Below are 22,964 nucleotides of genomic sequence, written 5' to 3'. Positions count from 1 at the left end.
CATGCCTGCATGAAGATTTGCCAATAATGGGTTGCTCAAGCTACTGAAATCCTTGCATCTGATTGGCTGGGAGCAAATTTGTTATAAAAATGTGGCAGTTGTCACTGATAACAAAGTTTTATGAAACGTGGCCTAGTTTTATGCAATTTATTACACTTGTGATCAGATTATAAAAACGGCAAGCTTTGTCTTCTGTTCTTAGTATCCATGCCTGCATGAAGATTTGCCAATAATGGGTTGCTCAAGCTACTGAAATCCTTGCATCTGATTGGCTGGGAGCAAATTTCTTATAAAAATGTGGCAGTTGTCACTGATAACAAAGTTTTATGAAACGTGGCCTAGTTTTATGCAATTTATTACACTTGTGATCAGATTATAAAAACGGCAAGGTTTATCTTCTGTTCTTAGTATCCATGCCTGCATGAAGATTTGCCAATAATGGGTTGCTCAAGCTACTGAAATCCTTGCATCTGATTGGCTGGGAGCAAATTTGTTATAAAAATGTGGCAGTTGTCACTGATAACAAAGTTTTATGAAACGTGGCCTAGTTTTATGCAATTTATTACACTTGTGATCAGATTATAAAAACGGCAAGCTTTGTCTTCTGTTCTTAGTATCCATGCCTGCATGCAGATTTGCCAATAATGGGTTGCTCAAGCTACTGAAATCCTTGCATCTGATTGGCTGGGAGCAAATTTCTTATAAAAATGTGGCAGTTGTCACTGATAACAAAGTTTTATGAAACGTGGCCTAGTTTTATGCAATTTATTACACTTGTGATCAGATTATAAAAACGGCAAGCTTTGTCTTCTGTTCTTAGTATCCATGCCTGCATGAAGATTTGCCAATAATGGGTTGCTCAAGCTACTGAAATCCTTGCATCTGATTGGCTGGGAGCAAATTTGTTATAAAAATGTGGCAGTTGTCACTGATAACAAAGTTTTATGAAACGTGGCCTAGTTTTATGCAATTTATTACACTTGTGATCAGATTATAAAAACGGCAAGCTTTGTCTTCTGTTCTTAGTATCCATGCCTGCATGAAGATTTGCCAATAATGGGTTGCTCAAGCTACTGAAATCCTTGCATCTGATTGGCTGGGAGCAAATTTCTTATAAAAATGTGGCAGTTGTCACTGATAACAAAGTTTTATGAAACGTGGCCTAGTTTTATGCAATTTATTACACTTGTGATCAGATTATAAAAACGGCAAGCTTTGTCTTCTGTTCTTAGTATCCATGCCTGCATGAAGATTTGCCAGTAATTGGTTGCTTGCTCATTGTTTCCAGCATAAGCAGTGATCTAAGAATTTTATTCAATATTTGTCACACGTTGCCAAGCTACCTCTCGATGGTCCTGTATGCAGCTGTATTGTCATCAAATTTTCATTTGCATTAGACTCAATAACCAGTCTGACTAAAGAAACCGCTGATGGTAAGCTATGGATGTAATTGGCAGACCATTCATGAAGCCACTCTGTTCAGCCTGGTGGATGAGAAAAGTTGCAATTTTTTTTTTCCTTTGATGTGGTATCACAAACCATATTCCACATATTTTTCTTTGTTCCTTTTTATTTTTGGCAAACAGACAAATATATTTCTTTTTCTCTAAGTGCAGAACTATTTTGTGTACATTTCCTGAAAAGGAAGGATAATAAACAGGGATGTGCAGTGAATCTCACCTATGAACAAAGTACAAGTACTTAGAAACAAAAGAAGACTTGTCTAAACGAGCAGAATGAAACAACTCATCAACCTTGCAATGTGCACACAGAATAGGTTTTGAAATATTGTGTACAGTGTGGATCTGTTCTGCCACAAAATCCTGAGCCTTTGGATCTCGGCGCATTTAACATTTCTTATTTCACCTTCACATCAAGAATGCATTTTACAAAACACATACTGTAAAACATGATATATTCGCGGCATGAATTTTTCGCGAATTGGAGCCGACAGCCTTTTTCGTGGCATGAAATTTTCGCGAAGTGCCACTGGCGTTCAATGCATATAATGTAAACATGGACTCTCGCGTGCATTTTAATTTCGCGAATCTTGGCGCTCGCGAAATTCGCGAAATTAAAGTGCACGCGAAAATTCCTTGTTTTACAGTAGAAGCATCTAAAGAAACTAGCATAAAATAAAAGATTTCTTTCATGTTCATTGAATGCATACGACTAGGTCTCTGTAAAAAAAAATTATCATCACTAGACAACATGACATCTTAAGACTTATGAATGGTCTCGCCTTGCGTGGTATTGTTTTATTTTGTGTTATATTCTGCATGCAGTTGATATCAGTTCTGCTATTCCATGTAACTATCACTATAAAAGATATTCATTACATATTTCCTATACCTAGTTTGATACCTGTCCGAAATTATATCTAAAAATACGAGAAAGACTCCAGTGGGGATATTAAACACATCAACACTTGATTTTGAAATGACAAAATATGTGCTTTAGAAAAGAGCAAGCAATCAATCATTTGCTCAGGGAAACAAACACAAAAGGTAGAAAAGGGACACCCTTTTGGGTATAAAATTTATTCCATACTTCCAGGAAGTGTTGGGTCATTTTCTTCAGGTGCTTTGTGTGGATAATGAAGACAGAGCTACTAATATTTGTTGAATAGTGCATTGATTGCAAGTTTCATGTAGAAAAAGGAGCTTTCTGGAAGTTTTTATTGCAAAATTGTGAACTAAGTGAATATTTAATCCATACACATGACACATACTTTTAATAGTGCTGTACTTGATTCAGTAATTAACTGATCTTTCATAGATATTAAGCAACTAAAGGAAAACATCTATTTTCAAGATCATTTTGATTTCTTTCCGTATTCCTATTACCCATGTGAGCTTCAAAATGAATTATATCAATGCATGCTGTTACCAATATAGTGCTCTGCTGTTTGTTCAAGACATGATCAGTTTTGTCCTATTTATCACATTCCATTTCAAACTATCAATATATCTGTGTAACCCAATCGAAACTCCTCCAAATGCTAACAGTCATTTCAATGACTTTCTAATGCTGTTTGATATGAGAATGGGCACAACTTTGCTTTCACTTTCTCAGGAAATTAAATCAATATAGCCGTTATTACCATTTATAAAAGTCATTGACATACCACTTTGTCTGGAAAGTTCATTATTGCACTTTTTTCCTAACTTGACTTGTAGACAATATGACAGTTATGCCCTATAATGACATTAGTGATGCATTTGTAATATGTATAATCTTTTTTTTTTTTTCAATCTGTATAAAGCTGCATGATCCATGACTATTCTTCTGTGTTAGCTGCATGCTTGTTTGTGTGTTACTTGAGATGATCTTCACATGTTACCTTCAGTCGAGAAAGGTGCCTGTTGATATCATTGTGATGTCATGTGTTGAACAGGCACAGAGATGAAGCACTTTAACGATAGTTGGTCGTCCTCATCATTTTCATCTGTTTATCCTGCCCCGTACAGTTGTACAATGTAGTTCAATTTAAAAATCTTGCAGTCAAAATGTTGTTGTGATAAACAAATTGCGTATACAAGTTATACCACACATTTGCACATAAAAGTGTGTGTGTGTTGTGCTAGCCGTAAGTGATTTTTGTGAGTTTTACATGTTTAGATATACTACAGAATTTCGTTTATTTGTAGAAGTCATTGGAAATCTGCCAACATTAACCCTGTGACTATAAACTGCAAACAATGCGCGTGTGCAGAAAGATGCCTGTTGATATCATTGTGATGTCATGTGTTGAACAGGCACAGAGATGAAGCACTTAAACGATAGTTGATCCTCCTCATCATTTTCATCTGTTTATCCTGCCCCGTACAGTTGTACAATGTAGTTCAATTTAAAAATCTTGCAGTCAAAATGTTGTTGTGATAAACAAATTGCATATACAAGTTATACCACACATTTGCACATAAAAGTGTGTGTGTGTAGTGCTAGCCGTAAGTGATTTTTGTGAGTTTTACATGTTTAGATATACTACAGTATTTCGTTTATTTGTAGAAGTCTTTGGAAATCTGCCAACATTAACCCTGTGACTATAAACTGCAAACAATGCGCGTGTGCAGTCACACCACATAAAATACCAGTTAGGTGCCTGCATGGACAGATGCTCTGGACAACTCTAGTAGGTCTCTCTCTTCATAACAATTTGAAATCAGCATGCAGTGATCTTTATTGGTATAGTGTCTTATGATGTTTTAACCAAAGCTTTGATACCTCAAGTACAAATTCTCAGTGAACTGATGCTTAATCCTTAATTGCGATGGAATTACAGAGCTAAATGTTTACCAACTTGCTATTATATCTGTGATGCTCACTTAAGATAAAGTCACATCTCCCACACAGTGTTAATAAGTGTCAGTGTTTGTGAAGCCCCCCACTCAACAAAGTGTATTTGAAATTCTCAGTCGCCACATATGTGACAGAGAGCTGTTTGTTTTAAAATCTCTGTCTGAATCAAGGCATGCAGTTACTCTCCAAATCAGTTCACATTTTAGAATCCACCAAGAAAGGATGGCATGTTCATTGTAAGAATGTGTGTGTGTGTGTATTATTAAAAAAAAAAATCATATCATGATCTTTATTTTTAAATTGCAGTTAAAGGAGAAGAAGGACAAACTGAAGAAGGTATGCATATTGTTTAATTCTTGCATGTGTTCTTGAAAAGAATTAAAAGTGATCTTAAAAATGGAGTTTTTGCTAGTTTTTGAATAAATGTAATCGTAGATGTATCTCACCGTACAATAAAATTTTAATAAAGCTTGCAGTGAGTCAGAGCTTAATCGAATCATGTAGTCATTTGAAAATGCTATGATGCCATTTGTCCTAAGAGCAGAAAGCTTTTAGTTTGAATTTTGTCAAAGTAGTATGAATCTTTTTTATTCATCATCAAGGCCTTGTAGAGGTTTTTTTTTTTTTTTTTTTTTTTATTTATTTATTTTTTTTTTAAAGAATATTGGCAAAATTTTGATGCTGTACCAGGACTTGTCTTTCTCTGTTGTTTCTATACATCATGAAGTGAATATTGTTCTTTACAACCACATACATTTTTTTGAAGTTCATGACTTTCTGTGTTCTGAATTATGAATACATGATATTGAAACTTGAATTACTCCATATATTGTAAAATTGAAATTCTATACTTTGAAGGCCTACATTGCATAAATATTCAGTATACACATTTTTTTTTTTTTTTTTTTTTTTTTTTTACGCACAGAATGATATTAGACAAGTTGTATTGGTACCTTTTTTTCCCTATTGACTAAGTTCATGTAATCATAAATAAAAATCCTGTGTGAAATATAATAACTGAGAGAAAAATAACTCATAACTTGCATGACATACACACACAAGGAGATGGTGGTCAGCCAGCGGAGGGAGGTGAGCAGCAAGCAGAACAGCCAGCAGCAGAGGGAGGAGAACAGCAAACAGAACAGACTGCCGCTGAAGGTGGAGAACAACAGGCAGAACAACAGGCAGAACAGGCTGCAGAGGGAGGAGAACAGAAGGCAGAAGAGCCTGCAGAAGGTGGGGAACAACAGGCAGAACAACAGGCTGAGCAACCTGCAGAGGGAGGAGAACAGAAGGCAGAAGAGCAAGCAGCAGAAGGAGGTAATGAAAAAAAAAAACAAAAAAAAAACATCTTTGTACCTATCTTATGGCTTAACAGTCCCTGGAAATCCCTTAAAGCTATACTCCTTTGCCTTTATCAGAAAGAAAGTTCATCTTTTATTGAAACGTATTGTTCACTTCACACCTATAAGAAACAAAAACAAAAAACACACAAACGAAAGTAAAAAAAGGTATAATGGACGGGAATTATTTTTAAGGATTTGAAACAAAATCATGGAAACTATGCCAGAAATCCATAGATCCTGTGAATGATATCAATTCATTTTAATTCATTTCAAATGAATAATGTTCTGAAGAACTGATTTCAACGAATTGATTAAAACTAACATCCAGAATATTAAAGACACATTTCATCATGACCGTCAGAAAACGGAAATATGAATAATTGCATTAATTTGTCCCCTTGTGTCAAAATGGATGACATCTACATTTTCCAGATTATCTGTCATCCTAATCTTAACTTTTCTTTCTGGGCAAAATCCTCCTGAGAAAAAAAAAAAAGAATCATAATTTATCAATGAGATAACACAAAAGCAACGTGACAGTTCAGCAAAATCAGACAATTTTTCAGTGAGGTTTAGACCATTTGACTGTCTGTATAAAACTGATAAGATGGACTCCTTTCAATGTCGTAATATTGTCACCATGATCATGTAACATTCCAACTGCTTTGCAGGCGTTGGTAGTAGCTTCTTACATGCATGTTGTACAATGCTTTAGTGTTTTCTCCACAGGAAGCAAAGACGCACAAAAAAGTCATATGTGCCTAAAAGAATGTTCTGTTGTGTATGTGAGTGTACTTGTGTTGCATGCTTCTTAGCCTTTAGGCTGAGATCATGCATAGTGTCTGTTCTTTGCAGTTTAGCTGAATTTGACTTCATTCCCCCAGCCACCATTTGCATGGAATGTGACATACCATAATATGTTGAGCAGATTGCTTCATATTGTTTGTTTGTTTGTTTGTTTGTTTGTTTCTTGTTTTTCTTTTGTCTGTAGTGTGCTTGGCCAGACACAAAAGCCTGACATATGCTGCCAGTATTTGTCTTGTATAAAGACTGAGATAATGTTTAGCTTCCGATAACGCTGTTCCTCACACTGCTTGCTTTTAGAGACAGGATTCAGCTGCGAAGACATCATGTCATGTTTTGGACTGCTTCATCATATACTGTGCATTTTTCCCCCACACTAGTCATGTGCGAATAAAGAATATCAGCTCAGCACATAGTGTCTGTATGATGTAGGCATCTTAGAAGAATGGCTTCCTTTACATTTCAGGACACCAAGCATCATGCAAGAGTGATTGATATAGAAAAACAAACAAACTTAATTTGTTACTCCATTGCTGTTAGATGGTCTTCTTCATTTGCAAGTCACTAAGATTTGATGTTCTTGAGCAAAAAGGTGATTATCAATGTGTCATGTGGCAAAGAGTTCGAACTTTACACATAAAGATACTAACAGAGTAACATATGAAAATATGACCAGTATTCCTACAAATTATGACAAAGCGTCATGAGCATTAAAAGAAATCGGAAACATGATTTCATCAACTTCACCCCTGAAGAACTGGCAAATATTTTGATCTAAAAATTGTCACAAACTATTGTTTGTGGTGTGGCTGTAAATCACCATTCACATCAGAAATCTTAGTCAGGTGGTGAAGGACTTGCAGATGAAGGATACTACCATTAGATTCTATGTCCTGCTATGTGATGCAATTCACATGACATACTTAGTTGATTCATGCGGCAAAGAGAATATACATTTCTAGAACACAAAGAGTAGAGCTATTTCATCCGCAGAAATGCAACTGCCCTTCCCAAATGGATAGCTGCCCAGCACTCTTTTGAACAGAGATTCTTTTCATGAGGCTCAGTTTGTGATATTCCCTATGTGGTCCCAATCTGACACCCAATGCACATGGTGTACATTGTACATCGTATACATGCACATCTTTTTCTCACCTGAGTGTTGCACTGTACTAATCTGCACCCTACTGCACAAAGAACCGGCAGCACAGGTTGAGGGCGAAGATGCAGCAGCGACGGAGGGGGAACAGAAGGCAAAGGCTGACGAGAGTCAGGTCCAGGAGGAGCAAGCCACGGAAGGAGAGGCCCAGGAGCAGGCACCGGCCCAGGCTAAAGAAGATGAGACCCAAGAAGGAGGGGATGGGGAGGAGGAGAAGAAGGAGGAGCCAAAGGAGGGGGAGGGCGTGGCTGAGGGCGGGGCTGAGAAAGAGGAGGGGAAGGAGGAGGAGGCAAACGGTGATGGGGGTGGAGCACAGGTTGAAGAGGAGGAGCAGAAAGCGGATGAGGCGGAAGATGCTGGGAAAGAAGTTGAGAAGGAGGCAGCGGAGCAGCAATCTGAGGAGCAAGGTATCCCCTTTGTAGCCGATGGTGGTGGTGGTTGATCAAAATCATGGAACATTCTTCTTGTGGTCATTCTCTCCAGGACTTCATCTCTGATCATTTTAGAGTATACCCTTACTTGTTTCACTTTCAAAAACTTTCCTGGCTTGGTTCTTCAGCGGAGACTTTGTTTTGACAATCTTGCAGCTAGCATTTGACACTGCACGCTTTTGAATAATTTTCACCTTCTTTCTATGCCATTTTTTGTTTTTTCCTGAAGACATCACATGTTTTTTGGTGTTTCTTTTATGTTTTTCTTTTTGTTTCTTTTCTTTATTTGCCTTTTTCTCACTAACACATTCACCATGCCTCTATACAACAGTTGAAACTAGTTTTTTGGTTGGCTTTCACAGTGCGAAAAGTTCATTTTTAACAGTGCATATGCAATTTGTACTCGGGGCACTTGTGTCTTTAAGTTATGATTGGATTTCTTTAAAGATTATATGCTATCTGTTTAATACTGAGAGCACAATAGTGTTTGTTTGTTTTCATTCTTTACTTCGTATTTAAATTTGTCTTTTGAATGCTGCAACTTTTATAAGTACAATATGCCCAACAATCCATTTTTTTGCTCATCTTCCATTGATGCATATTTCATTTTTATGATTGTAAGTTAGTTCATTTGCAATATTGAGCTCTCATTGCTCAATATTGACGGAAAAATCATATTTATTGATGACACATGACACCTATGCCTAAAATCATGTCTAACTTTATTGCATGCTTTCTTACTTTGCTTTTGTATTACCACTGTCAACAGTTATGCATGCCATCAATCTTGCTTGTATTTATTTCATGATTTTTTCTTTTTCTTTTTTTGGTGACATTTTACCCATTACTTACAAGATTCTTCCTTCATGTTTGGCTGCCAATGTGTTTGTTTGTTTGCTTGTTTGTTTATTCCGCTGCAGCATTTCATTCATCTGTACTTTCATATACTCTGTTTTTGCTTCATTCACTGCCTGTGCTTGCAACAATTTATGCATCTTTCAAAATTCAAAGTTGTTTTTGTTGTCTGATAAAATACAGAAATTTGCCTTCCAATGTGAATAGATTGAAGTCTAATCCCTGGAAACACTTATTGTACTCTCTTGTCATAAACAATAGTGGCTATTACATGACTGTGCTACCATAGGATGGATATTGCATGATAGCCTTCCGAAAGTTTATGTGATAAAGCCAAAATTGTTATTACATGGCAGATAGTCAACAGTATGCCAAATATCCAGACATTTTTATATGCACCTCAGCATAGTTGTAATTTGGACCACTCTTTTGAGAGACAGGCTGTTTATATTTTTTTTTTTAATGACAATCTATTTATATAATAGAAAGACATAAACAAAATATGAAAACAAAATTTAAATGCTGGTTGTGGTGTACATTATGCATCCTCAAAAATTAAGCTCCTGTATGTTTAGACCTGCTTAACTTCTTATTGAGCAAGGGCATAGTGATTTAATTCTTCTTATATGAATATTTTTTTCTTTCATTTTTTTTTTTTTTTGTTTCACCCATGTGTTGTTCAAGTTTTATTTCTCTGTTATTTCTCTGTTATTCAGATTTTTTGTTCATTTTAATGATGCACCAAGAATAAGCATATTTTGCCTGGACCCTGCAGCATCAAACAGGGAAAGAGAACTGCCTAAAGTTGAGCTATGATGGCAATAGTTTGTGAATGTGATGTGTTTTATGCAAAAAAAAAAAATAAATAATGTTGATTCAATTCCTCAATGAATGTTAGAACTTTTTCTGTTATTTTCCCCATTTCGTACATTGAATCCTCATCCACTATTTCTGTCATATATATTTGCATGCATCCAACAATCTAAGTACCCAATATTTTCTGTGAATACAATTACACAATTATCTTTCATAACACTTGTTAAATCTTTCAGGGATACAAGAGCTTTATTTGTGCTTGTCAAAGTGTATGTTCATGTCTTCTTCAAGTGTATATGCAGAGAAAATTTAGCTGCTTTTAATGAGCAGTGTTGTCCATGTGAAAACACATGATACTCCAATGGTACTTTCACTCAGCCTTCTTTGCAACTCTTCTGAAAAATTTAAAGATAGATGAAAAGACTTGAATTTCTTCACTGGTTGTGCCTTTATCTGTGATTTGGTATTTTATGTATTCTGGAGAGAAATATATTCAGTCTTAAAATGATCAAAAGTGATAAGTGTGTCACCTAGAAGTCAAGGCATATGGACTAGCATGGATGACTACCCAGTCTAATTCTTTAGAACTTATTATACAAAGAAGCTATTGCTCAATGCATCAGTTGAAAAAAAAAGCCCAACAACAACAAGATCAAGCTTTATGCAACATAATTGTCTTTAGCTCTTGTGTGGTATATTGGCAAGGTTTTAGGATTGACACAATAAGTGTTCCGTGACTCATTTCTTGACCTTTTTCGAAGAATAATGAAGTTTAGGCATTATGGTACTCTCAAGGATATCCAAAAGTGTTGACAGAAGAAGAATAAAAAAAAAAAAGGATATGAATATATTTGCTGACTTTGGAGTCTGTAGTCTCAATCACTATATGATTGAATATGAAGTTTTACATTTTGTATTATTGTGCCCATTACAAACAGATACTGATAAATTTGTTAGTTGTATTTTTAACTTCTGCTTTATGCTGCTACATGTACATTTGTACATGTATGCATGTCCTCAGTAATCTCATATTTGTCACAGTACTGGTTACATGTTACATTCGTAAAGATTGTAAATACTGGTATGGGAAGTATACGAAACATCTACTAAAACTGTGTTCTTTGCTTTTTCACGCAGCGTGGTCAGACTGAGTTCAATTTACTCTAATTGCTGCTGTAAAATATTTTTATCCCAGAAGCAGCAACAGCAGAAGCCCCGGCTGAAGATGCCGCACCTGCTGCAGAGGAAACGGCGCCCTCTACGGAAGAAGCAGCACCAGAAGCAGCTGCGGAGGGTGAGAGCAGAATTCACTAATCAGCGACTCGGCCTGGTTGCCTAACCTGGCAATTAGCTCATCCATCAATGCCATTCCACTAACTTAACTCATGTCATTACATTTGTGTGTATATGCATTTAGAAAGGATCTATGTGTCTAAAGTATAACTAATACACATGTATTGCATTTTAACATGCCAATTAACATATCATAGTAGTCAACAACTAATTGTTTCCATTTCTTTGCCTTGTCCATGTCTTGTCAATTCAAAATTATTCAACAAAATTGCATGGGTTTTGATGAGCTCGTACATCACCTTTGATAATTCTATGACCTTAGTATCATCATGCTCTTGTATTATGACTGCTTACTATTTCCAGAGTTCACTCTCTGATTTTTCCGTCATACATATGTACTAATTGATTACCATTTGTTTTCTTCTCTCCATTGTTTAGAGGATTTTTATCATAGTAAACATTCAAGTCAGCTCATATTTGCTTGAATGCCTCATGCATCATAACACTATATAGATGATGACTGGCTGGGGAGGGAACATACCGAATGTTCCACCCGAAGGGTTTGAAATGCTGTTGAGGGAGGTTATAAGTCCCGAGACGAAGTCGAGGGACTTACAGCCTTCCGAAATAGCATTTCAAACCCTGAGGGTAGAACGTTTGGTACATGTTCCCGACAACAAGAGTCATCATCTGTTATATTGTATGGATTAGTCAAATACGTCAAATACGTCAACGTCAACCACCAGCACAATGCACTCGATCACTTGCGCAGAGGCAAATTCACTGTGCGCGGGTCCTTCTGTCATTTGTTACGTGAAAATGTTTTCCCATGGGTAAAACATTACAAAAATGTTCTCCCATGGGCGAACATAACCAATGTTCCTCCATCACATGACTGTGTTTAGCCAATCACTAACCGGTATTTGACTAACCCATTTAATATCAATTAATGTGTAATAGCATTCATCAGCTACTTGTTCTTCCCTTTGTTTCATCTTTCATCACAATTTAATTCTTTACATTTTCCTAAATCAGTGCTTATTTCATCTTTTGAACATTGCTTATTGTATTGTAATACTAATTAATATCTTCTTGTTTCCATCCATTGTTCCTTTCCATTACTTTTTTTTCCTCAAAATTCCTATTTCTGAAATTATTCTCCATCGCATTGATTTAGACAGGCATCATTGTAGACAAGATTCTTGTTCACTGTAAACATATGGTAAAGATGATTTAGATACTGTTGATATAACATAAAAAGTCTATCCTAAACAAATTGTTGTATTCTCGTGATTCATATGAAGAAAAATATGTATTTTAGGTGCAAATGCATTTTAGCTGGTGGTGGCTTGTGTTTACCAAGTACGCTACCTTCACCTCATCTGACTTTTGTCTTTCCATGCAGGAAAACATGTTTCATTTTCACAGCTTCATATAACACTGTTCTAAATGCTAACCACTGATTTTGTCATCCATGTTATTATCACTCGCTGAACAATAACTTCAATATGCTCCTTACTTTACATACAACTGTATATGTGCAAGATGGGAGTAGAAGCATAGTGATCTTAATCTATCATCTTATTTTTTTTTTCATCATTGTGAGGAATGTTTTCATCATTGTGTGCGAAAGAGTATCTTTTAACAATCTTTGATGATTGCATTCACAGCAACTGTTGAGTGTACAATTCAAGCATTCAATACAGTCAAATTCAATTCATTTTAATGTTGCGATACAGATGTTTTATCTTACATGACACAGATCAAACCAACAGGAGAATCATGCTTGAAAATCAACTTTGCTAGTAATTGAAATGACACGTTGTATCAACAGATTAAACAAGATTAAGGCAGTGTTCAGTTTAGATGTTTTGTGCCTGATTTTTCTGTTGAATGAAACCCATTTTGTCATCAAGGAGATTTTCATGTTTTTATTACTTGACCTCATAATACTCTTTATAGTTCCTCTAATGATGCAAAGCCCATAATTTTTTCACCGACATCACGTAACAGTTTGCTATTAATGAGGTTGACAAATTTTAACAACTAAATCATTAAGAGCAATGGTTCTGATTCGTGCATGAATGTTTTCACAATCAGTCATACTCTTACAAGCTCTCCATGTCAATTTATCATACATATATACCAACTCACTTGTGATCTTCACTTGCATTTCGTGCACATCATAAAAGTAGCTTCCACAGATTGCATGTTACCCAGTGCAATATTTTCTGTGATAGTTTTCTTCTCTATGAGGCAATATGAATGGATATCAAAGTCATTATCCCCCACCATCACATGTATATTCCCATCACATTGCACAAGAGCTACAATGCCCATTGTATAATGGCATGGATTACACAGAGAGCCACATTAAGCCAAGTATAACAGGGTAAATCGCATGCCCTTGCATGTGGATGAACGATTGAATCTGAAAATGCTGTTGATTAAACCCGACTCAGTATTTGCTCTGCCAAACGAAGTGCTCTATCAGATGTCGTTTTTTTTCTTTACAACAACAATAACAACTATAAACAGTGCTATCTTTTTTTCAGTGTTGTTGTTGTTTTTTTACCTTGTCCAAATGAATCCAAAGATGTTTTATTAACCTGTTTCATACTGAATCATGAAATCTCCATAGACTCAATACACGGACTACCAGGTTCCGGAATGAAATGGGTTAAATCAAACAAGACACCACCAACCCAAGGAACCTGAAGAGCATGAGTGATGTGTGAAGTAAAATACACTGCCACGCCTTCTGTCCAGAAATGGCAACACACAGGGCGGATTTTTTTTTTTGGGTAATATGGATTACTTAATATTATCTGTGCTAATTTCTTTTCTCTCTTTGTCTGTTTTCAAATTCCAGAGCCAGCAGCCGCTGAAGCCGAGCAGACTCAAGAAGGCGAGAAGACAGAGGAGGCTGCCCAAGAAGCTGAACAAACCACAGGTTAGTTGAACCTCATCACCTTCAGAAAAATATTCAATTCATGTCACTAGTTTATTTATCCCCCCCCCCCCCCAAAAAAAAAAAAAAAAAAGGAAAAAAAAAAATACATGGTACATGTGTCAATTTGACTTTCATCCAGCTGGGAAGGACAGTTCATTGAACAGAATATGAAATGTATGCATGAATAGTGTTATTAAAAAAAAAGAAATTGTAAGGAAGAAAAAAAAAAGAGGAAAATTCACATTATTTATTAATTAATAATTCACCTTACTTATCAATGATATTCACCGTCCTCATTAATCATGCTGTAATGATGACAATGATATTGATAACTTGTTGGTTTCTGATTGATTGAGATGAAAAAAAAAAACAAACCTTTTTTTAATATTCCAAACTTTTACACTGTCAAAGGGATTAAAAAATAAAAAGAATCTTCTTAAATGCATGCACAGTAGATACTAAATTTGATTGGCTAAATATTCATTGTGTCAGATTGATTTATACTCAAACTGTCTCTACGAAGAGCCAGCACTCTTTAACAAAATAAGTGGGCAGGCAAGCAAGCGAGCAAACAAGCAAACCAACAAATAGCAAATGACAAAATCAAAACACGAACTGCATGCTCAGCCTACTACTGCATCGAGTGTGCCATTCGAGTTGCAAATATAAGTAGGAGTAGAGTCGAATATTGTGGACAGTGCATTAAGTGAATCATGTTCATTTCCAACACCTATACGATTAATTCTCCTATTGCCTGGAAATGAAACTAGGCAGAGATGTCTCTGGCTCTTTGTGGTTATGTGCTGAGGAAGGAATGAAGTCTCGTTAACAAGAAGTGATGAAATTGAGCATAATAAAGTGAGGAATTGTTTGAAATGTGAAAAAAAAAGAGAAAAAAAGATGACATACAGTATAGTTCTTGAGTATGAGGGTTGATTAAATACATGGAAAAAAGTGCCAGTGTAGGTAAAGAAGGAAGATATGCAATGGAAAGGATAGTGGAATGCTGCAGACCTCCCAACCACTTTGAATTTGGAGGAAAGAATTTGAATTTTTTTGGAATTGTCAAAATCCAATTGTCAAAATCCTGAAAAACAGAAAATAGATATTTCTCAAAATCACTTTTCAATCAACTCTTCATCAACTTGACAGAGGATATTGGCATGCCTTTTCAGTAATAGGTTACATGAAGGCCAAATAATGTTGCATCGTAGGCAAAGGAAAATCCAAATCGATGCTATTTCATGTGCCTGAAATGAGATTTAGAAGTACAGCTCAGCAGGGCTCAAGAAGATCTGTTTCAACGAGAGCTTACAGTTGCAAACTATCACCCTATGTTTGTATCATTCGCAGATAAATAATGTCTGCCCCCGCACTTCATTTCTAAACATGGTCATCGTCGTTGCGTCAAAGCAATATCGGTTGAGCTGTTTATTTTGATTGCTTTCTCCCGCAGATGCACCTGCCGCTGCTGCCGCTGCGGAGGAAACCCCAGCGGAGGGGGACGGAGACGCTAAGCCCGAGGGTGGGGGAGAGGAGACCAAGGCCGAGGAGACCCCACCCGCAGAGGGCGGAGAAGCCTAGTGGATGGACTCTTAATGTCATGAAGGGGTGAAAGAGCTGCCTTTAGGGGTGCGAATGTTCGCCCTTCTGCTCGACATACCCACTTTGGAAACATTTCTTGGACATGCCTGCCATTACATGCTTTGGCCAACAGTTTCTTTTTTCTTTCTTTTTAAGTGTGTGTATTTTAGCCTTATACACTCCATTCCGTTTGCTGATGAAAACAGTGGTTCTGTATAAAATCTTCCTTCTTTCACCCGTACTTTGTATACTTATGTACAGACCTCTCTCAAAAATTAATCTGTTGTTCATGCAGAGATTTATGTCAAATCTGTGGTGTGCCAGTGTACTACGTTTTGAACGACCGGTACACTGTAATATCTGAATGCTATGGTTGATGATGTATGTTTTCTGTCTGCAGACAGTGTAAGATGTCTATTTAAAGGTACAGTCTTAGAATTCACTTTCTTCTCTACAGAATTTTGTTAGCATATCAAATATCTCACCGATGTATCACCTTGCAATTCAATCCAAAGACACTTAAGTCTTGGTGGCTAAATGAAAGGAAAAGGTTTTCAACCCGTGCCGATTTTGCAATAATCTCCAAAGGAGATTCCGAGGTTCCTGTTTAGTACATGCTGGGAGCATGGAAGCTGGAGCGAGGATTAAAGTTGCAAAGGCCGTGTTGATTCGCCGACGAAATCCAATCCCTGTGAAACTTCGACAAGACGGATGTGCTCCCCTCCTGCAATAGCACCTGCAGCAGGTTCATCGGAGGGGTGACATTTGGGGGTATTATCACCAGGAAATGGGTGGCAGACAGAAGTCCTGGAGGGTAATAAAGCAATGATTTCCCCCCTCTATCCCAAAAGTTTGACAGGTTATTGTGCTGGGCACAATGTCTTTCAAATAAAGCTGATTCATTCCTTTGTATTCAGTCACCTACTTGGGTTTGAGCTAGCTATTTAGCACTCAACAGTAGCCAAGTATGCCATCTATGCTCACATCATTTGTAAGGGTTCCGATACCAAACTCGACAGCTGCACCATAGGATCAGCATTTTAAAGGGTTGGGTTTCTTGATCACTGCCAGAGCTTGTAAATATAAAGTTATTCATTCGGTATCTGTGTCTAGTACATATGTTGATCATGTGGAAGCACAGTACTGATGAGAAAGCTTGGAATGTGACTTAAGAGCTCAGACCCATCGTGCAAAAACACCCTTTCATATGTACCACATCTTGTGTCCGTCCTTTTTTACTGCAGTTGCTATTCTATGAAATGCAGGCAATGTGCTCGTTGATTGTGTTATTATGTACATGCTGGAAGGTGAAGTAAATGTATAAAGTTATTAATAAAAAAATGAATTAAAAAGCTGATTTATGTACTTCTGTAAAGTGTCGTTGCATTGAGTGTGCTTCAGAAAACTCCCAAGAAATGGATATTTTCATAAGACTCCATAGAAATGGACAATACTTTCAGAATATAATGGGAGCATTGCTTGCACTGCTATCATAGCTGAAAACAAGGAGACAAAAAGACATACAAACAAAAATTATGATAGTAAGCCGTAGTTCTAAAGTTATGAGAGATCTTTTTATCTGGTCAGGTGCCAGGGAGTAGCTTGACAGATGAGTGAGGATACATACAAGTTATCTATTGTACTCCAAATGGAGTGAAAAGTAGAGTTTTAATCATGGATCATGGTAAATTATAAAACACGCACAAACAAAGAAAATGTGAAGCAGACAGCATCCACCCATCAGGTGAATTTCACACATTTCGTTTTGTGTAATTTGATGGTATAGTGGAACAAAAAAAGTAAACACATCCAGAAAAAAAAAAGAAAAAGGAATCGGTGAATGTCGTGCAGAGAGGAAGAGATATACAACAGGTATAAGGGAAGAGAAAGAGAGAAAGAGATACGTAATGGAGGAGAGGGAGAAAGGTACATGTACATAATGGGAGAGAGACAGAGAGAGGGAAAAGATACATATTGGAAGAAAGATACAGAGAAAATATTCTGAAGGCATTGCATAGTGCTTTAACCAACAGGATGTAGTATACAAACTGAATAAACAAAAAAAAAAAAAAAAAGAAAAAGTAATTATTATGAGACCAACTGCCTAGAAGCATATGAGAGGCCATTTCACCGTGTCAGCTATAACTTACAAAAGTGTGTGGGCAGAGCTAAGAAGGTAATATGTTGGTAGCACCCTTCTTTCTGGTATCACTGTCATACGATCAACAAGGATATGTGGGTGAGGCATATGGTAGGATGTACAATAGTGATTCCAGTTCAAGACTTCCATGGGGTTAAAAAAAAAGGGGGGAACAGTAGTCCTGTAGAAAGATTGTATCTCAGAATCCTGGAGAAAATGGGCTAATGGTATACAAAGAATCCAAGGTTTATCCCTTTTTTATTTATTTCAATGAAAGTATGACAGTGTAGTAATTTGAGAGTGTATGGTATTTGAACAGGGTTTTATAATGTGCAGATTCTCCTTCCCCCTCCCCTTCCCCTGTCGCTTTTCAGGAAGACTGCTGATTTGTGGTAGGGGCTGAAGGATAAGGAGAGGTGTGAGATGGATAATGGGAAAGACTAACATATGATTTAAAGGGAAGAAGTGTAGAAGATCATCTGTTAGGGGTGGAAAGGGGTGAAGGAAGGGGTAATAAAGGGGGAGAGAGGCGGGTAGGATGGGACATAGGGGGTATAGAAGGTATGAGGAGGTGATGAGAGAGCTTTAGGAGGGTTACAAAGGGGAATGAGCACGGGCATAGAGTAGAAGTGGGAGTAGTAGAGACAAAATATTCTGAAGGGGTGCAGGAATAGTGATGGGGAGGGTGTATAATGGTTAATGGGGGATGCAGGAGACAGGCGGATCCAGGAATTCTGTTAAGGGGAGGTGCCTTTACAGAGTTAAAGGGGGGGGGGGTTCATACGCCCTTCCATTTTTTATTTCATTTCTTTTGTTTTAACAAAAATTAAAAGGGGGGGGGGGGGCGTGGCCGGTGCGCCCCCCTCTGGATCTGCCACTGACTCCGGTATCAAAGAGGGGATGTACAGAAGATGGTAGATGAGGTGGAAAGAGTTAAAAGAAGGGTGCAGAGGGTATTTAGAAAGATTAAGAGTAGGGTGGAATGGACAGGGTGGAGGATGGGTGATGGAATTAAAGCATTGTGACATGGTTGAATAAAAGAGAGGGTATGTCAGATGGATGATTTTTTAAAGTTGGTTCCTGAACCAAGAATATAGTACTTCAGAATCTTGAGGGAGGGGGGGGGGGGGGGGGAGGGAGGAGGAGGAGGTGAGGGGAGGGGGTACAAATTAATACTGAAAAGGGGTGTAGGATGGGTAGTGGGGAGGGGCGTGGTGTTTAATGGGAGTGATGAAGAAGACTTAGCTATTGGGCGATCAGGGAGACGAGTCAAAATGTTAACCGCAGAGAAGCCTCGCCAGACTGGAGATAAACCACATGATAATTGACAACTTCCAGACCAATCTGGGATTTCTAGGTCTACCCCCCAATTGCAACGTGTCGATGGATCTCTCGGAGTCAAACAATCCTCCTCCCTCGTATTCCCAGTGGAATAGCATTCCTACAGCGTGCCCCCTCTGCATCTACCTAGCAAAATATGTTTTCATGTCGCAAGAATGACACAGTTCTGAAGTATTACTTTATGCACGTTGCTTGGGAGCTGTAGGAATCAGAACTATTTTTGCTGTGCCCATCTCCATGAATTATTGTCTATCAACACTGCTTTTCAACGAGAATGTTACCCACCCTTTGTTCAATAGTCTGGTTGAATTGTCTCCATGTCCCACTTGGGAGTTCAATACAAGTGTTGCCATAGAAACAAAATGACAAAAAAAGTCTACTCTGAGCATGTAAAAAACAAAAACACACACTCATCAAATGACAAATACGGTCGTTCATTTCCACGTTTTTTGCATTGACATTAAAACTGGAACTTCACAATGTTTTTTGACTGTGTATTGAAGCAACTGTCTCTTCGCATTGAGTGGTAGTGGCTCACTTTTATTCCATCAACAAAGCAATTATGTCTAGATGTTCAAATCAATTCTCTTCTTTACTATTCCACCCCTATATATTGCACAGGGAGTAGTACAATCTGTTTCTTTTTGTCTCTCTCTTTCTTCACCCTCTCAGATTAATTTCAATACACATCTGTATGATGCGGCACATAGCAAATTCCCAGTATTTTTTTTTTCCTCTTCTTTTCTTCGACTTCTTCCTCCTCCAACCAATCTCTCTTCTTCATTCTTGAAAACTCCTTGAGAATCTTTTTGATTAGCTCCTACAAATTTCCTGCATTTTTCTATGTGTGACCTACAATGTTGTATAACCACCACTATCTTTTTTCTAGTCTATCTTTTGTCTTTCTTATCCCATCTCCTCTCCTCTCCACTCTTCCCCCTAGCCCATCTCTCTCTCCTTCCCTATTCTTCCTTTCTTTATCTCTCTACATATTATAAACACACACACACACATGGTCTTTATCGTTCTATCTATTCTATTATATCCACACACACACAAACAAACACACAATATATATCTACAGAGAGACTTTCTTTATCTATCTATGATCTATCTATCTACGCGTATCCTATACACACACACACACACACACACATGTAATATATACTGTAAAGCTAGAAATTTTCTTGTGTATGAAATTTTCGCGAGCCAAGATTCATGATATCAAAATACACATTTTTTTTTCTTGTCTACACTACATGCATTGAAAACTAGTGGCAACTTGCAAAATTTCCTGCTGTGAAAAAGGCTGCCATCTCCGATTCACAAAATTTTCGTACTGTGAATATCACTAGTCTGGTTTTAATCTTCCTGTCTTGGATGATGTCCTGGCAATAAAAACATATACACTGTATGTAGAAATGGTGCCATACATATGCTTCAAAGGACAACATTGAAACAAACCATACATCAGAGAATACTACACAGATTGAAATGTTCTTGCTGGTGTAATGCAGCATCTTTTAATATAAAAGTCATATACCAAAAATATCTTTTTGATTGATGAAAATGTACAAAGCAGCTGGAAAATACAAGATTTAGCAAACTTTGCAGACAATGTAGTATTTTGTAGAAGGAAATATACCAAATATTCTATGTTCATGTAATGTCATTGTTGTCTCACTACACTGACAATTGAAGAGTTTGATCACAAAACTGGCTAAATGCCATTTCTAAACATTTTAAAGTAAGTCCATCATCAGATAAAGCAAAATAAAACCATTAACTCTTCATGTGCCATGGTGGAAACCCCCTTTGTGCCACATTATTCTGAGACACTATCGGTTTCATGCTTTGAGAAAACATTCTGTTTTTCAAGTCTATGTAACTTCTTTAGATTTCTGTTGAGCTGGGGCAAATAGTGAGTAAAGTTGTACAGAAAATGCCAAGCTATGCTTTGATGTATTATTGTATGACAAATTTATGATTGTTTTTCTTTCACATGACCAGTAGCTACATTACTGCAAAGGTATGACTTTTGCACACAAAACAGTGACAGAAACTTAGAAATTACTCTCAAATCCAGTAGAGAACACCTCTTGGTAGTCAATCACTACATGAAATGCAAGCTATAAGAGAGAGGAACGGAAGCGCGAGAAACGCTTTCATTGTACCGCGGCATTTGGCGATTTATTGATCGGATTAGGCGGATTAGTGCGTTTGAGCAGAATAATTTATGCGAAGTTGGCACACTGTCGACTGAGTTGGATGTGCGAACGTGGCACATAAAGAGTTAAAGTGATACTTCACTTGTTAATATAACAAGAAATATTTTTTAAGTTATCAAGAAAAAAAAATCACATATTCTTTCTATTATTTTCTGTTTGTTTTTCAGCAGCTTCAATCGCAAATTTCTCAAATCAACAAGAATGGTGCTACGCCGTTTTGCTATAAAACTCTTAAATATAACGGATAATGGGATTTGGTACCTGGCTTATTGATAAGTTGTTGAATCAAGAAGAGATGAAAGACAGGCAAGTACACTGGTACGACCACAGAACCTTTTCAGTGCCAAAGGTGGTTGCATCCATTCACGATAAACATGTTCTTCACAACTTTGCTGAAAGTGAATCTTCGCACAAGCACGAGTCCGTGGCGGCAATGAAATTCTGTGGGCCTTCTCCTATCGAGGCTTGAAATAGATATTTCTCTGAATTCTCTCTCAGTTTTTTACTCCCATTCTGATTAACGGCACCAGAATGTCACATTTTGTTTCGAAACACGGGATATTTCTCTCTACATGGCTACTTCAGTACACAATACCCATAAAATGCTGAAATGTACATCATAAAATGGAGTAGTTGTAACATGGCAAGGAATCTTTTTTTTTGTTTGTCACAAAAACAATCTTTTTTTTTTTTTTGTGGTTGCGAGTATCTTCCCTATAGCTGATTATCCAAAAGTATATCACACAAGACTGCCATGTGATATATTTTGTTCTGAAATACAAATCCAATTTGTGTAAAAATATGTATTGATAGTCACATTTTTTGCTTATTTACAATATACCTATAGACACTGTAGAAGCAATATATAAAAATATCTCCCTTGAGTGGTATGTACAGAACTAAAATTTAATGTAAATTTACAGAGCTTTCAGTTGTTATTGTATTGCTGTGTGATCTTGCAGCTGAATACATATACAACATTCTCTAAATCAGAGAGCTAAATACATTATAATTTACAGGCATTTTTGTACATGAGACATTTACAAGTCTGTTTAAGCATATCACACACAAATGTTTGGAACTTGCTAGATAACTAGATACTTTGACATTTTGCATATTTCAACAGCAGGTGAATTGCTGAATGCCACCTTGATTATTCCATTACATTGATTAACCAAAGTATTCAAATTCTATGCATACTCTATTCGAAGGGTTATTTAACATGACATCCAAAGCTTACAATGAGTTTGCCTAACCTAGCAACAACTAGAGTATAAGAACAAGGTTAAATCATTCAAAAAGGAAATAGAAACCAAATGTGATAGTAGCTAACTACTGAGCTTAATCTTACGGAAAGTTGTACTCAGTGAATTTGAATACATTCTTGACTACTCTCGGAAAATAACTCATGTCTGACAGGGTGAAATATACAAATGGCTCTTTGTTAAACATCCTCTATCCAAATCTTTCATACATTTTGTGTTCCCTTCTCATATATTATTCATGACAACAATCAAATTTACCCAAATGTATGCAATGCATAATATTCAGGGAACAGAATATTAACAAGAAAACAGGTAAAAGATGCCGACTCCCTGTGGTTCAACCCAGGTGACCAGCAATAGTCGGCAAACAGTATCAACCAGGCACACTGAGCCATGCACTTGAATGAATGAATGAATGAAGAGAATGGGTATGGTATACTGTATGCA

At 37.0% G+C, this 22,964-nt stretch overlaps 1 protein-coding gene across 4 annotated transcripts in view; it reads left to right on the top strand.

Annotated features, from left to right (window-relative positions):
- The window catches only part of LOC140245534 (thioredoxin domain-containing protein 3 homolog), a 40,870-nt gene extending 23,970 nt beyond the window's left edge, over nt 1–16,900 (top strand). The window contains exons 16-22 of one of the 4 annotated variants that reach the window (XM_072325098.1): nt 1,398–1,433; nt 4,609–4,638; nt 5,368–5,622; nt 7,650–8,018; nt 10,909–11,007; nt 13,879–13,959; nt 15,416–16,900. In XM_072325098.1, coding sequence (XP_072181199.1) covers nt 1,398–1,433; nt 4,609–4,638; nt 5,368–5,622; nt 7,650–8,018; nt 10,909–11,007; nt 13,879–13,959; nt 15,416–15,543 — 998 coding nt within the window. In that variant the 3' untranslated portion in view covers nt 15,544–16,900. Of the gene's footprint in view, nt 1–1,397; nt 1,434–4,608; nt 4,639–5,364; nt 5,623–7,649; nt 8,019–10,908; nt 11,008–13,878; nt 13,960–15,415 lie in introns of all 4 variants that reach the window. The other 3 variants (XM_072325097.1, XM_072325099.1, XM_072325100.1) reach the window with 3 other exon arrangements.
- Nucleotides 16,901–22,964: the final 6,064 nt, after the last annotated feature.

Source organism: Diadema setosum, chromosome 22, assembly GCF_964275005.1.
Source record: "Diadema setosum chromosome 22, eeDiaSeto1, whole genome shotgun sequence".
NCBI classification, from domain to species: Eukaryota; Metazoa; Echinodermata; class Echinoidea; order Diadematoida; family Diadematidae; genus Diadema; species Diadema setosum.
Note: the sequence above shows the minus strand (reverse complement) of the source record. Positions and strands in the feature narration are given on the sequence as shown.